At 55.7% G+C, this 15,068-nt stretch overlaps 1 protein-coding gene and 1 long non-coding RNA gene across 15 annotated transcripts in view; one reads left to right on the plus strand and one right to left on the minus strand.

The window, feature by feature from the left end:
• Positions 1–12,609, plus strand: part of LOC146405470 (uncharacterized) — a 30,861-nt gene extending 18,252 nt beyond the window's left edge. Inside the window, exon 3 of one of the 2 annotated variants that reach the window (XR_014837561.1) lies at positions 509–1,687. This is a non-coding gene — a long non-coding RNA (uncharacterized LOC146405470). Of the gene's footprint in view, positions 1–508; positions 1,688–7,603 lie in introns of those variants that run through there. The other variant, XR_014837562.1, reaches the window with a different exon arrangement.
• NFIX (nuclear factor I X) overlaps positions 1–15,068 on the minus strand; it is a 102,045-nt gene that overhangs the window by 22,369 nt on the left and 64,608 nt on the right. For all 13 annotated transcript variants that reach the window (XM_021083712.2, XM_021083711.2, XM_085012745.1 and 10 more), the window contains exons 3-6: positions 3,391–3,453; positions 2,976–3,050; positions 2,449–2,569; positions 1,121–1,257 (exon numbers count right to left, since the gene is read on the minus strand). In XM_021083712.2, coding sequence (XP_020939371.1) covers positions 1,121–1,257; positions 2,449–2,569; positions 2,976–3,050; positions 3,391–3,453 — 396 coding nt within the window. The remainder of the gene's footprint in view (positions 1–1,120; positions 1,258–2,448; positions 2,570–2,975; positions 3,051–3,390; positions 3,454–15,068) is intronic.

Here is a 15,068-nt window from a genome sequence, read left to right on the forward strand (position 1 = left end):
TCTTCTCTTCCTCCCAGGTTGCTGAGAGCAGAAGCCCAAGGCGGCATCTGGGGCAGCAGGAGAGCAGAAGCACCTCCCTGCCCTTTAGTTTTGCTTCTCTCCTAGCCCTGGTCCCTGCCCATCCCCTTGGCCCTTCCTGGCAGGGAACATCTGAAAAACACCAAGCAAAGCACCATCTGGTAGACCCTCCTCTTCCTGCATCAGAGAGCAAAGCCCCTGTCCCCAGACCTGACCAGAGCCGACACACCCCACATGCATCCTGGCCCAAGACACCCATACTTGGAGGACACACACAGGCTGCAGTGTGTCAGGCAGAAACATCCTGCAGGCAGCCTCCTTATACACACCTGTACACCACACATACCCACACCTGCACACACCCCTCCCTCTCTTCCGAAACCTGAGCTCTCCAGGTGTGCCCAGGAGGGGAAAGAGGTGGATTCACCAGGAAGAGAGTGATTAGAGAGAACTGAGAGGCTTGAAAACAATTCTGCTCACTCTTTACTAGGTTCTGCTCCTCTCTGTGAAGCTGGGCCTTTTAGACCAGTGGTTCTCAAATCTGGAAGATTCCATCTCCTCCAGGGGACATACAGCAATGTCCAGAGAGACGCTTTCAGTCATCACACCTGGTCAGGAGGTTTGCTACTGGCATCTAGTGGGTGGAGGCCAGGGCTGCTGCTCAACACCCTGCAGTGCACATAATGGCCCTGCTACAGAGAGTACAGTGGCCCCAAATGTCAATAGTGCCTAGTCTGAGACACTGCTTTAAACCATGAAGATTGTCAGGCTGGGGCAACCTCTCTAAAGAAATACCCAGAGAAGGAGGCCGAGGAGGCTCTGAAGAGGAGGCCATGGCCCCACTGCAGGGCACCGAAGGCTCAGTGCCAGGGCCTCTGCTTTCCTTCTGCCATGCCTGTGGGCTCTGCTGCCCACTCACTGACAACCCAACTGCTCGCCTCTGCTCTCCTGGTCTGCCCTCAGCTGGAAGATCAAGAAGTGAGAAGACAGGCAGTGCCACCAACAGCAGGAGAAACCAGTGGGAGGCTTGCCAGGTAAACTGAGGGGGAAGAAGAGGTTCCACGCTGCCCTTGCTCCGGGTTGGGCCTTGTGACGCCCATACCTGCATCCACATCGTTGGGCCACCCGCTGGACTGGCTGCTGCCAGCTGCTGGGGAGCGGCCTGTGCCAGGATAGAAGACGTCATCGACAGGGCTTTCCATCTCGCTGTCATCGATGGACTTGGGGCGCTTGGTGGTGCTGGGGAAGGAGGAAAGGGATCAGGTGGGCCAAAGGTGAGCCAAGGTAGTGGTATTCAGGCTGAGGAAGCCTGCACTGATGGCCCTCTGTGTGGGGAGCGGGTACTTCGAGGCACTCGCCGTGTACCCATCCCCACCCCTTGAGATCAGACCTAGAGCCCCTGGGGCCAGCCCACCCACTCCTCCTCCTCGAGCCTCTTCTCAGTCCATGACACCATCCATCATCTACAGAGCTGCTCAAGTTAAAGAAGTGGGCAAAACCCTCAACTGCTTCCTCAGCCCCACTCCCATTTCCCAACAGCTCCCACAGGCAGGGCGAGGCAAGTGAGGCACTGGCCAGGGACCAAAATGCCAGGGGGTGACACAAAACTCAATCATCAAGATATTATGTTAGTTTGTATTAAGAAATGATTAAAATGAAAATTTCATAACATTTGAATGCAATATTCAAACATATCAAAATGAATGCCTAAACCTCCTTATGAACTAAAATGTCCAAGTTCTTTTGAAAAAAGGGACAGGATCCCAACTTGCCCTCACGACTGGCCCCGACCAGGGCCTACTGTATCTACCTCCCTGGCTTCTCTCAACTCCACCCCTCCCTCTCATGCCAATCTCCCACTTGACTCAAGCCCTCCTCTCCTCCAGCCTTGCGGGACAGCTAAACTGGCTGTCTGTCCTGCCCATACACACTGCTTCTAGAAATACTTTCTGGAACACATATTCCAGCATCTTCTACCTCAAATCCTGCAGTGAATTTTAAGTCTATAAACACCTTCCTCTGGCCTCCAAAGCCCTCTGTGGGGGTAGTCCTGCCACCCCATCCAGCCTTGGCCAGGATGGAGGCTTCTCTCTCTACCTGGAGCATCCACCCACGCCTGTACCTGCACCCTGTGCATCTGTGCTCAAACGTTACATCCTCTAGAGAGACACATTCCTGGATCCCCACAGGAAGAACCTTCTAGGCAGAGCCATGCCTTGTTTAGAATGTGTGCCCTCAGGGCCAAGTGCCTGCCAAAGCACAAGCCGGGAAGCCAGGTGCATGTTGGGGGGATCACAGTGGATCCCAGCTCTGAAGCCAGTGCCCACAACAAAGGGTGACTTTCTGAAGCACCCAGGCCACAGTGTACAACTGCCGAAGCACCTGAGAGGGCCTGGGGGGGCTCGGGGACCGTGGCGGTGTGGGGCTCACCTGGTGGAAGGAGGGGAGGTGATGGACCGCCGCCCCAGGGTCACCTGGTTTATGTTGTAGTAGCTGGGACTCTCCAGGTCTGCCAGCGAGAAGTTGGGCCCTGATGCTGTCGCAACAGGAGCTGGGAAGAAGGGAGACTGTGATGAGGTTTGGAAAGTGTGGGAGGCCCAATAGGGCCTGTTTTGTTGCCATAAGCGGCTCCCCAGAAGCTTTGGGATGAGTTCACTGTGAAGGCTGCTGAGGAAACCTCCTCTTGGCTGGAGGTTGCTGGGAAGAGCCACTGGTTTTGATTTTTTTCCTCCAAAGCAGTGGCAGTTAGAAGTGGGGCTCTCTGAATGCCCCCTTTCCACCTAGCCCCGGTGCCAATGAGGCACAGAGTATCCCAGGAAGCCTGCCTGCTCCCTCCCCAACCAAGACCCCATCAGTGGGGGGGCGGGTGCAGGCTATGTGGGGTCCAAGTCCCACCTCCTCACCCCCTCACCCCCATCCCTGCTGACTCAGCCCTGGCCCAGAAGGAAAGGACTCACTCTGTGATACTCTCACCAGCTCCGTCACATTCCAGACCCCGGAAGTCACAAAACAGTCCTGGAAACTTAAGTGCCCTAAGGAGGCAAAAGGGCAAGTGAGTGAGTCCAGGAGGGGCTGTCTGCCTTTCTCCCCAAAGCTCTCCCCACCCTCACTTGCTCCATCTCATGCCCCATGTCCCAGCCCCAGCTGGCCCTCAAGGGTCCTGGGATGTCCGTGGAAGTGGGGATGTGCTCTAGGTGGGTGCCCTCCCCTCAGGAGAGCAGCCCAAGATCAGTCAAGGGATAGCAGAATGGAGGGGAGTGGCAGGGGCAGGTGGGCCAGGGCAGGGGAGAGCAGAGAAAGGTGTGGGGAGGATGTGGTGGGCCCAGCAAGCCAGGGAGGCCGGGTACAGGCAGGAAGGCAGGGGGCACTGACCGTTGGGCAGTGGTTTGATGTCCGCATCTCCTTGCTGGTTTGAACTATCTGATTGTCCGGATTCTGCAGGAGACACAAAGGGGAGGGGGGATGGGTCAAGACCAAAGTGCCCCACAAACACCAGGCAAGCAGCTGCCCTTCCAGCCCTGTAAACACTTTCACTCCCTCTCAACTCCCTGAGCAGCCCAGGGAGATCAGAGAGATTGAGGGGAAAGGAACTACTGCTACTTCGGTGGGGCTATCCTGGAGACGGCAGGGTGTTTGGCAGCATCTCTAGCCTCCACCCACTAGATGCCAGTAGTATCCCAGTTGTGACAACTCCAAAAAAAAAAAAAAACCCCGTCTCCAAACACTGCCTAATGTGCCCTGGAGGCAAGTTGCCCACGGGTGAGCAGCACTGGCCGAGAGTCAGGGCACGGAGGCACCCAGGCGAGAAGCTTTGCACAGCTGGGACAGACCCCAGGGTCCCCCATTCTCTACCAGGCTCAAGTTCCAGAGAAGCAGCCCCTTCCTTCCCTCACTCCGTTAATTAGAGCCATTCCTATCTGCCTGCGCCACCCCCACCTCACCTTTATGCTTACAGGCAGTGCCTGGCAACACAGAGGGGGGAGGTTTGCCCTGATGCTGTCGCCCGCTCTGTGCCAGCCTGTCTGGGCTGTCTCATGCCCCAGTGCCACAGCTGCTCAGAGGGAGCCCCAAGACAAGGGCCCATTGTGCGGTGGGAGCTCACAGAGGGATGGGGGCAGGGTGGAGTGTGCGTGTGAATATTTTGCTGAGCTTGGGAAAGCCCCCCGCCCCTGCCCCCCAGGTCCTCAAAGCTTTGTGTGCGGGGCACAACAGGGACCTCCAGGATGCCTGCCTGGGCACGACAGCTGGCGAGAGGGTGGCGGAGGGGGGCCAGGGCAGGTTGTAGGGCAGCAGAAAGGCAGGCATCTGGTAAAGGATCAGTGGCTCACAGGGGGACCACATGGGGTGGCCTCAGAAGACTGGGCCCTGGTATTGGCCAGCGCTTTGCTCAACTTTTTGGAGTGACCCTGCCTACTGGGTCTCGCCCAGCACCCCGCGATCAGCCTGCTTGCCAAGGGAGTACATTCCCCATGGCACTCACAAGCAGAGCTGCTCAAGTTGGAGAGTGATCAGCAAGGAGGTTCCAGAAGAGTGATGGGGGCCCAAGAGACAGAAGTAGAGAGACATCGCAGCCACTTGGGAGGGAAGGAAGAACGCCGGGTGCTGTGGCTGGTGGGCAGAACAGTAGCCAAGGCCCTACCACAGCTTGCTCGGCCAACTTCCTAGCCTCCTGCCCCGGTGTGGGGAAAAAAACAGGCTGCCTCCAGGACGGTTTTAGGCCCCACTTCCCCTACCCTTTATTTCGTTTCAATTCTTTTCAATTCCAAAAAGTAATACTAAATCTTGTCACAGATCAAGAAAATGGAGGTTTATAAGCGCCACACCTCCCTTTGCACCCCCATGTGTTTAGGGAGGGTGAATCCCACCTCAGGCCATCTCTGTACTAGTGGCACTCTGCTCCGGAAAGAGCCCACAGGACTTTCTCCCACGTTCCTGGGAAGGCAACCTCTCTGTGGATGTGAATTTTCTTTTCTTTTTCTTTTCTTTTCTTTTTTTTTTCTTTTTAGGGCTGCACCTGTGGTGTTATGGAAGTTCCCAGGCTAGGGGTCGAATTGGAGGTACAGCTGCTGGTCTACACCACAGCTCACAGCTATGCTGGATCATTAACCCACTGGGCTGGGCCAGCGCTTAAACCCGTGTCCTCATAGATACTAGTCATGCTCATTACCGCTGAGCCACAATGGGAACTCTCAAATGTGAATTTTCTTGTTGCTCCCTCACTTCAGCCCATTCCTGACTTTCTGGGTCTGATTCAAGGCCCAGATGATTGAGGAGGGAGCAGGCAAGGAGCTAAAGCAGTAGGCAGCCCACCCTGGGACCTCTTTGGACCAGGACCCAGACCCTGATGCCTCTCAGGGCCATCCTTTCCCAGATGCATAATGCAGGAGGAGCACAGCTGTAGGACCAATGTGTGTGGCACCCAGCCAGGGGCACATGGTCAAGGCTGTGCTGCCCAGGGATCCCTGCTACCAACTCCACCTGTCCCAGGACAAACTCAGTCCCCACGGACCCTCCAGGCCAAGGACAGTGGAGTAGGGGAAGATGGAGAAGGCCAACCTATGAGAGTGGTCCCAGCCCTTCAGAAATGGCCAGGTGGAAACAGAAAGCCGCCCGCGCGTGCGCACACCAGGGACAGAAAGATGAGAGAATCCGACAAAGAGATGGAGGTGGGCCAGCGACTGAGGCAGAGACAAATGGGGCTCCAGGAGAGCGCGACAGACAGGAAATCCTTCTAAACCAGGACAGTGTCCTGAAACGTTATTGCTGTTATTACTATTAGTTCACGTAAAGGAGAAAGCAGGAGCCGGGATCCAGCGCGGGCAAGGCCCGCTGCCACGCGCCTCCAGGCGGTGCTCCGGGCGCTGCTGGCAGCCATTTTAGCCCTTGGCAGCCATCTTACGGCTGGCGGCCTCAGCCAGCGTCCCACAATGCCACCACCGCCGGCCCCGGCATGCTCAGCTCAGCTCCAGGACAAAAGGCAGAGACACTGGAAATCTGGCCTGGGGCTCGGAGCAGAAGAGCCAGCCCTGCAGCAGGGGCAGCTGTGGCCAGGGCCCCACCATCCTGCTCAGGCAGCACCCCCTTCAGCCTCCTGGGCAGTACCAAGCAGAAAGGACAGGGAGGGCCATGGCTGGGGGCCTCGGGACACTCAAATGGTCCACTCGAATGTGGCTGAGGCCCCTACAGGCCATCCCCAGGCTCAGGACCTCCACCAGCTTTCCAAATAGACCCCTGTCCCAACAAGGTGACAGGGTCCTCAGGACAGGGTCCCAGTAAGGGGCAGGATGGGGGCAGACCCTTGGGCAGACAGGGATAGGGGGCTGGCTGGAACCCAGTCAGCAGCTGCAGGGCTCAGACAGGCCACTGGGCCTGTAGTGGACAGGCTCCCAAGGAGGGTGAGAAGATGCCCACCCCACCCAGGGGCAGGAGCCAGCAGTTTTTTGGTTTTTTTTTTGTTTTGTTTTGTTTTTTTTTTTTTTTTTTTTTGCTTTTTAGGGCTGCACCTGCAGCATAAGGGGGTTCCCAGGCTAGGGGTCAAATCAGAGCTACGGCTGCCAGCCTACGCCACAGCCACAGCAACGCCAGATGCAAGCTGCGTCTGCAACCTACACCACAGCTCACAGCAACGTCGGATCCTTAACCCACTGAGTGAGGTCAGATATCAAACTTGCATCCTCATGGATACTAGTTGGGTTCGTCACCCCTGAGCCATGACAGGAACTCCCAGGCTAGCTTTCTTAAATGATGAGTTCTTTGGGGAGCTGTGCCCTGAGGTCAGGGCCTGTTCTGGACAGCCCTTGGGGATAAGGAGCTCTACCCCAGGCGGACACTCCAGAGAGCACGACATATATCCCAGCACCTTGACTCCCTTCCCTGTCTGGGCTCCCTGGGGCAGGGAGGGGGTAACCCCAGGCCTTGGGACAGAAAAAAGGCAGGCCCCTTTATGACACCCCTCCCCAGGCCCCGCCTCATAGCTGCTTGGCTTTTATCTAGCAGAATGGGGCTTATCAGAGCCACCAGCTGAACAAACACACAAATCCACAGTTAGTGAGAGAAAACCCTCTGCCTGAACTCTTTATCTCCTGTTCGCAGGCCCCACGCACTGCCCCCTGCCAACAGCACAGGAGGAGACCTGACTGCTGTGCAGTGAGGGCTCCTCTCTCTGCCACCCCCCTTCTCCCCTCACCCCGACCCAGCATGGAGTGGGTCTTCCCTGGCAGTCCCTACCAGGCGGGCGTGCATGAGTGAGCTCCTGCCACACAGGAGCCCCCCCCAGTGTCTGCTTTCTCACTGGGGACAATGGGCCAGCTGGTGGTCTGCGGGCCAGTGGAGGGGCAGGGAAAGTGTTGGCTGGCACTAGGCGGGCAGGTGCTGGGCTCCATCTTTTATCCTCTCCCGCCTGGCCCACGCCCCCCGAGCCTGTCTCTCTGATTCCCCAGCCTTCCAGGGCCACGTCCCCTGGCAGCCTTTCCGGCCTTGGCTTTCTCTCCAGCCTGGTTACCAGAGCAATAGAGACCCTAACCACACACCCCCAGTTCAGGGCCACCGTGACTAAACCCAACTCCCATGCTGTACCTCTCCTCAGAGACCAAGGCTGCCTTCACTTCTTGGAGAGAGTCAAGATGGGACAGAGGAACCAGGGGCACTGCTACCTCCCTTCAGCCCTGAGCCACCTCAACGTTTTCCTGCATCCTGGTGCTGAGGACCGGAGAGTGCCTTCCATGCGCTAAGCTTCCTCCCGCTCAGTCCGATAAGTGCAGCTTCCTCAAAACCAAGTACAGCCACGGTGTCTGATGACCGATGCCCAGGTACACAGGCATCAGGCCCCTGCCAGCCCCTGCCTGGGGACGAAGAGAATTTTGGAGGCTACAACTTGTTCTTGATGCTGTCAGGCTGGGGAGGGGTGCACACGGTCTGGCTCGTGTCGTACATGAGGGCACGCTCTGCTGACTGTCTTCCTCTCAGGACTAGGGCTACTCCTGCAATCCACACATCCCAGGCAGAGGCCTCACTCGCCAGTAGTGCCTCCAGGCTCTGACCACCGCGGAGGCTTCCAGAAGGGAGGACTATGCAGGGACAGGTGACAAATCTGGACTCTGTCTAGGTGTGGGCCCAAGTAAGCTCCACAGAGCAAGGCTTTGAAATGAGATTTGGCTCAGGGGTCCAAGGTTGCTCCCCATTCATCCCCACACATGTCTTCAGTCACCCCCGGGTCAATGCTCGTAAGAAACATTGAGGGAGGCCCCATGCAGCACCCAGAACTGGGCGAGGCCCAGCCAAAAGTTGGCACTGTGGGACCCTCTCGTCCTCAGGGTCCTGCCAAATCTCCTGGAACAATACAGTTTTTCATACCCTCCCCTGCAGCTCTACCCCTTCTCTACCTCTTCTTGGCTCTTGAATCCCCCCCTTCTTCCTTTATTCAGCTTTTTGCCTTTCCCTCTAGAATCCTATTTCTGGTCTCATTTTGCTCTGTCTTGGCTCCATGCCCCCATCTCTGTCCTTCCTTCTCCTTCACTTTCCCTCTCTTTGGCCCCCTTTCCTCTTCCAATCCTGCCTGCACGTCTGTGTGTGTGAGTGTGCACGCGCACACACGTGCATGTTTCCAAGAGGGCTCTGCCGTTTCATCGGAGCTCTAGAGGGGAAGCTCCAGTGGCCAGGAGGAGCCCAGCACGGCACATAAATCCTAACTGATAGCATGTTTTTAATATATATGTTTCCAGCCATAGACAGGGAGGTATTTATGGCTCTTACTAGGTGAGGGAGGAATTCCTGCTCGCTGCAGCAAATGCTCTGCCTCAGCGCCCACCCGAAACAAATTTTCTGAGAAAGGGGCCACATGTAACTCACTGGCTGGCTGGCTGCCCCCACGCACATCACAGATCGTGCAAGTTTTTCGGGCACTGAGGGGGTGCACAGACCCAGCTCAACCACGCCCACATGTGCGTACCCAGGCATGTGTGTACACCCGACACGCACACACACTTAGAGATGCCATCAGCCACTTTGTGCTGTCCAGCAGGGATGGAATGAGATGCTGTGTCAGCATGCTCACTGCTAAGGAGAACCCCCTTCAGCTTGGTCCAGACCATTAGCCTTTGAGGGCTGGAGAGGCCAGTTCTTGGGGTGCACCAGCCCTTCCCCTCCTTCAGCCCTCCCAGGGCCTGGGGTACAAGAAGCAGGTTGGTCTGTGCTCTGTTCTGGGGGTGCCATCTTTTGAAGGGCCAATTCAGGAGCTGATTCCTGGCCCTACCCAGGGCAGCACACCGCCTCCCCCTTACCCCCACTTTCTATGCAATTCAGGAGCCTCCAGGGCACAAGAAACCCAATCTCAAGGGGAGCCAGAGGCTTGGCCTGCAGCAATCAGAGCTGGAGAATGTAACTATTGTGCCTCTTGAAACCCAAGTCCGAGAATCTGAGACACCCTGAGGAGGGGAGAGGCAGACGGATGGGGGGCTAGGGGAATAGGTCACAGAGGGGTTCTCCCTGTCTCTGCAAACAGGAGACTCAAGATCGAGGAAGTCCTTGAGAATAATGCAGGGCAGCCAGAGGGCAGAGGGGGGCGGGTCTCGGCCTGGGCCAGGCCCAGGGGCTTCTAGATCGTCCCTTCCTTCCCTCCACTCTCCACACCATCCCCATGAGCCATTGTGCATGCACACAAGACCTGGGGCTGTCCTGAGGTTATTCCTTCCTCTGTCATCCCTAGACCCACCCCCCCACATGGTTGGAGGCAGTAGCCTGACCAGGGCTGTGCTCTTAAGCTGTGGGTGGGGGTGCAGTCAGGGGCAGGGCCGGGAGACATGTCACTCCTCCTTCATCATCCTCCTCTCTTCTCTCCTCATTTCCCCTCTTTTCATGGATCTGAAGGGGCTCAAGTCTTTTACTTGAGTCACCTGTGTGGGAGAGGAGGAGATGAGTGACAGGGAAGAGAAAAAAAAAAAAAAACCAGTTATATCCGTCACACACACATGGTTTGGATCTGCTCTGGCTGCCCGTGGGGCCTGGGCTCAAAGAAGGCCATAGAAGAAGGAGGGACTAGGAGCAGCAGATCAGGCCACAGGGATCTGGCAGGCAAGGACCAGCAGCATCAAGATGGGAGATTCCATTCTTGGTCCTTGACCCCAGCAAAACTGCCTTTTCCATTGCAATGCACCCCACCTCCGCAGCTGTTGTCTGGGGTCCCCCAAGGAGAAAGGGCCATTCTGGCTTATGGAAGGGCTCGTGGCTTGGCAGTGAAGCTATGGGAAGGGAGGACAAGGAAAGTCCATGGGCTTATCTGGTACCCAAGGGACCAGAAGAGTGGGATATGAAGGCTGGGCTCAGGCAAGCAGCCCCAGGCTGTTCCCCTGTGTAAGCTGCTTAGTGTTCTCTGTCTTGCACCTGCCAGAAGAACCTTTATTAGCACAGCCCAAACCCAGAGAACTAGAGATGGGACCTGGACACTGAAGCCTGGGGGAATTAAGTGCCCAGTCGCTCGTCCCCATGGGACCACAGATAATAGCAAAGGAGAGAGGAGGGACACACCCTAGGGCAGAGCAAAGCACCCAACAAGGTGATGGAGGGAAAGAGTTTGGGCCTATCAGCCTGTCAGCTGCCTCTCCAAGCCCAGTCCAGTAGTTAACAAATGAAATCCCCACCCACAGCAGCAGTGGGAGATTCAAGTGGGCCTGCAGGCTCCTCCTGGGTCTGCTCTTTGCAGAGGACCCAACACTGACCCCAGCACCTCAGATATCAGTGCTCCACAGCTGTCTGCAGAGTGAACGTGAAGACCCAGAGCCAGGCAGTAACACTATCCTGGATGTTCCAGAGATGCCAGGGGCTGGGAAGTCCCATCAGAGCATAATTCCATCAGAGAGGGAACAGAGGAGCTTCCATTGTGGCTCAGTGGTTAACGAACCCGACTAGCATCCATGAGGACATGGGTTTGATCCCTGGCCTCACTCCGTGGGTTAAGGATCTGGCGTTGCCATGAGCTGAGGTCTGGGTCACAGATGCTGCTCAGATTGCCCGTTGCTGTGGCTGTGGTGTAGGCTGACAGCTACAGCTCTGAATGGACCCCTAGCCTGGGAACCTCTGTATGCCAGGGGGCGGCCCTAAAAGACAAAAAGACCAAAAAAGAGAGAGGGAACAGAAGTGAGACAGCCACTACTGAAGGAAGCAAAAGGAAGGACCTGTGGGAGACAAAGGGAGGCAGGAGCCCTTGGCCCCAGGCCTCCCTCCACCTGCATCCTGAGCCTGCCTTTGACCCACCCAGGGAGGTAGCCTTGGTCTGGATCCTGTGACCACTAAAGGGAGGGCCCCAGCACAGAGTGGGCAAAGGGGGCACACCGAGAGCAAGGGGAAATGGAGGGAGGAGGTGCGCTGCCAGCAATAGTGGAAAGGCGCTCCCCTGAGTTCACATCCGTGCTCTAGAACCTACCGGCCCAATGACCTTGGCCAAGTTCTGAACTGTTTCCTCCTTTGTAAAATGGAGATAACCACCTGTCCCCTGGGTTCCTGGGCATGGAATAAATGAGAAAGCAGGTATAAGGTGCTTAGTCCAGGGCCCAGCTCATAGTAAGGGTTCCATAAATGTCAGCTGGATCACCAATTCCCTTCACCTCCCTTGGCTGGAACTTTATTCCTCCTTCTGGGTTCTGCTCAAGTGCCACCTTGGTGGGGAAGCTGTGGCTAACCTGCAGCTCCCCTCCCACAGGAGATTTTTGTTTTTTGTTTTGGCTGCATCCATGACGTGGAAGTTCTGAGGCCAGGGATCGAATCTGAGCCACAGTTGTGACCTATGCCACAGCTGCGGCAACAACAGATACTCAACCAGCTGTACCACAAGGAAACTTCTGGGTTCATGTTCCTTTTTTTTTTTTAGGGCCACACCCATGGCATTTGGAAGTTCTCAGGCTAGGGGTTGAATTGGAGCTGCAGCCACTGGCTTGAGCCACAGCCACAGCAATGCCAGATCTTAGCTGCATCTTCCACCTACACCACAGCCCACAGCAACTCTGGATCCTTAACCCATTGAGCCAGGTCAGGGATCAAACCTGCATCCTCATGGATACTAGTCAGGTTCATTTCCTCTGAGTCACGACAGGAACTCAGTTCATATTCTTAATGGCCCATCAAGTACACCCTAGAATATAGCTTTTGTTGTCTCACCCCAGAGACCACCATCAGTGAGCAGAAGGGCTCCCTCAAGACCTGGCCCATTCCATCTGCAAAGATGGGCAGAGAGGTTTCTCTGGAAATAAAAGGCAAAATAGAACGTTCTAAGATGCATAGCTCCTCAAATTCAGTGGCTGCAGGAAATGGAGCAGTCATCACGTTGGAAACAGAAGGAGACAGGCAGGGAAAGAAAAGGCCAGAAGAATGGCGAGGCTAACAGGGAAGGGGAGAAATCCTTGTGTCCCTGGATTCTGAGGGTGCTGGGCACAAGGCCCTGCACATCCTAGCTCAGTCCTGGGCCGACAGAGAGCTGAGGACACCAGGAGCATAGGCACTGCCACACAATCAGCTGGGCTCCTCTCCTGGCAGCACGGGCTGGAGCCAACATTTCTCAGAGGGCCTGGGGCCAGAAGTCATGTGACAGCGGGGCCCAGAAAAGTGGCCCTCGGGCCCCGAAGCTGAGAGATAGAAACTGATAGTAGAGAATGCCCTCCACATTCTACACACCAAGAAAAGACGGGGGCCCTACATACAGGGTGGCCACATCCTGGTTAGGGGCCTGCAGAACTGCTCCCCCACCCTTGCCCACTCTATTTCCAGTGCTGCCCTTTCTGGCCCTTTGAGCTGCCCAGGCCAGGCCTGGCCAGACAACCGCCCCCACCTCCAGCTGCTCTTAGGACTATTAATAGTGTCCCTACCTCCCAGAACTAGCCGTCACCTTCCCCCCAACCCCCAAATACACTTGCCCTTGGTCTAATTATTTGTAAAGGGATAGAGTCCTCTGGACACTAATACCAACTTGAGATGAGAAGGGGGAGGCCAAGGCTCTGGAGGCCACTTGAGGGACATTCTTGGGATTAGTAGGAATTTAAGGGAAGGAAGAAGGCGGTGGACCCAAGAGCAAGAGAATCACAAAAAAGATAAAATTAAAACTAAAAGAGAAGAAGAGAGAGGGAGGAGTGAAGATAGAAAAAATCAGAGTCAAAGTGGTTCTAAGAAAGAAGTCTGTGATGGACAGAATCAGAGAAGTAGAAGGTTATAAGGGAGGCGGGAAAATGGGGAGAATGCAGAGAGAGAAGGAGAAAACAATGGAGGAAATGATTTCTTTAAACAAACAAACAAAACAGAAGGAGAGGAAACTTTCCTAAAATACTCAGGGGTGGCTTCATGAGCTCAACTGCCTGGTCTGCATCGAGCTGCCAGCATCTGTCTGGAGGGCACTCAGCAGAGCGAAGGGCTGGGGGATCCAGGCCAAGGAGCCCCTACCCATGCACCCTTGAAATGTTCTAGGTAAGGGAGGAGATGCAGAGAAGGAATAACTGACCAGGAGAAGAAGGGGGAAAACAGAACCCCCAGGATTAGGAAATTCACTCTCGGCCCTGGGAAAGAGAAGGGCCCTCACTCAGAGCCTCCTCACCTGGAAAGGGAGCTGGGTGAGCTGGGTGAGCCAGAGGATGCTGGAAACAGGGGAGCATCAGGGCCACCTGGCTTCCTTGCTCTCCATGTTCCTTCTCTCTGACTGTGAGCAGAGTCCTGCCCCCCTCTGCCTCTCACTGCCCCCTTTCCTTGGGGAAGAACCCTGTGAAGAACCTACCTCCATTTTCCCTTGGGGAAGCAGACGGAGGCCACCTGCCTCCCATCCTCAGGTGCTCTTCCTCAGGCTCCTGAGAGCAACGGGCGCCCAGGCTGGCAACCCTAAAGGAGGCTCCTCTGCCAAGGACCTGCCTTGTCGGGGGAGTCAGATTTGGGCTCATGGAAGAGCAACAAACACCACTGCACACCACAATCAAATGTCTAAGTGGAGAGCTGCTGCCTGGAGGATGGAAGCTGAGCCACCCATCTTTCAAATCCCACCCACACTGGGAGCCTCTGGCTGGGACAGGGCTGGGTGAGACCAGGAGACCCTGGTTCTGGACAGCTTGAGAGCCCAAGGACCTGGCCACCAAATTTCCTAAGCTAAGGGTTACTGGCCAGGAGTGCTCCTCCAGACCATCAGTCCCCTGGGGTCAAGGCTTATCAGTATTTTGTTCACTATTGTCTCCTCCACACCTAGAAGCCCAGTTCGAGTGGCTACTAAGACTCTGAAGAGACCCTTCTAGATCCTTCTTCCAACCATGGCTACACAGATCACCCAGGAGACAGAAATGCCAGCTGGCTGGCACCTTCCCTCTCCAGAAAGAACATCTTTCCTGCAGTTTCAACCCTTGACACTCATTCCCAAGGAACTGATTTGGAAGACCCAGAACTGCTAATACTCCTACAAAGTCCAATTGGATCTAGATGTAGGGTTGGACACAATTGCCTCTAGGCCTGAGGACTGGACTGACCAGAAGAAGGAACAAGAATCTCCCTAAGGAGGGAAGGGCAGGGGAGCACTCTTGCAGGCCTGCTCCTCTCCCCATCCTGGAGGCCTTAAGGCAGCCACTATTCAGATGAGACATGAGGAATTTGGGGCTTTGACTGCAATTCTCCAACTCAGAGCCCTGAAAGCCCAGGCTGGGCCAAAAGGGTGGGCAGGCAGGTGTTCTTCCTGGGGGATGAGATGGCTCTGGAGGCAGGAAGGAGCCCTGGGCTTGGAATTGGGAACCTGGGGTCTAAATCCTAGACCTGCTGCTATTACGCACCCAGCATGTCTTCCAGGCTTCCTCCCCCTCTCTGTGCAATAAACCCCAAGCTTGCCTCAGAGGGCACAGTGAGACGTGAGCAGGAATTTTTACAATAAGACGGGATGGTTTTATATACTGTAAAGTGCCAAGCATACATAGGAAACTACTGATAGGATAGAGAGGCAGCTTCTGGCACTCTATATTTCAGGGTTGCTGTGATCCTGAGAAGCAGCGGCAGGGCTTCTTCCAGAGGCCCAAACTTGCGCAGAACATAGAGGCTGGCACAGGAGG

This window comes from Sus scrofa, chromosome 2 (genome assembly GCF_054392235.1).
Source record: "Sus scrofa isolate SSC_HxYL_T2T_F1_AM1 chromosome 2, Sscrofa_HxYL_maternal_Yorkshire_Landrace_v2.0, whole genome shotgun sequence".
NCBI lineage: Eukaryota > Metazoa > Chordata > Mammalia > Artiodactyla > Suidae > Sus > Sus scrofa.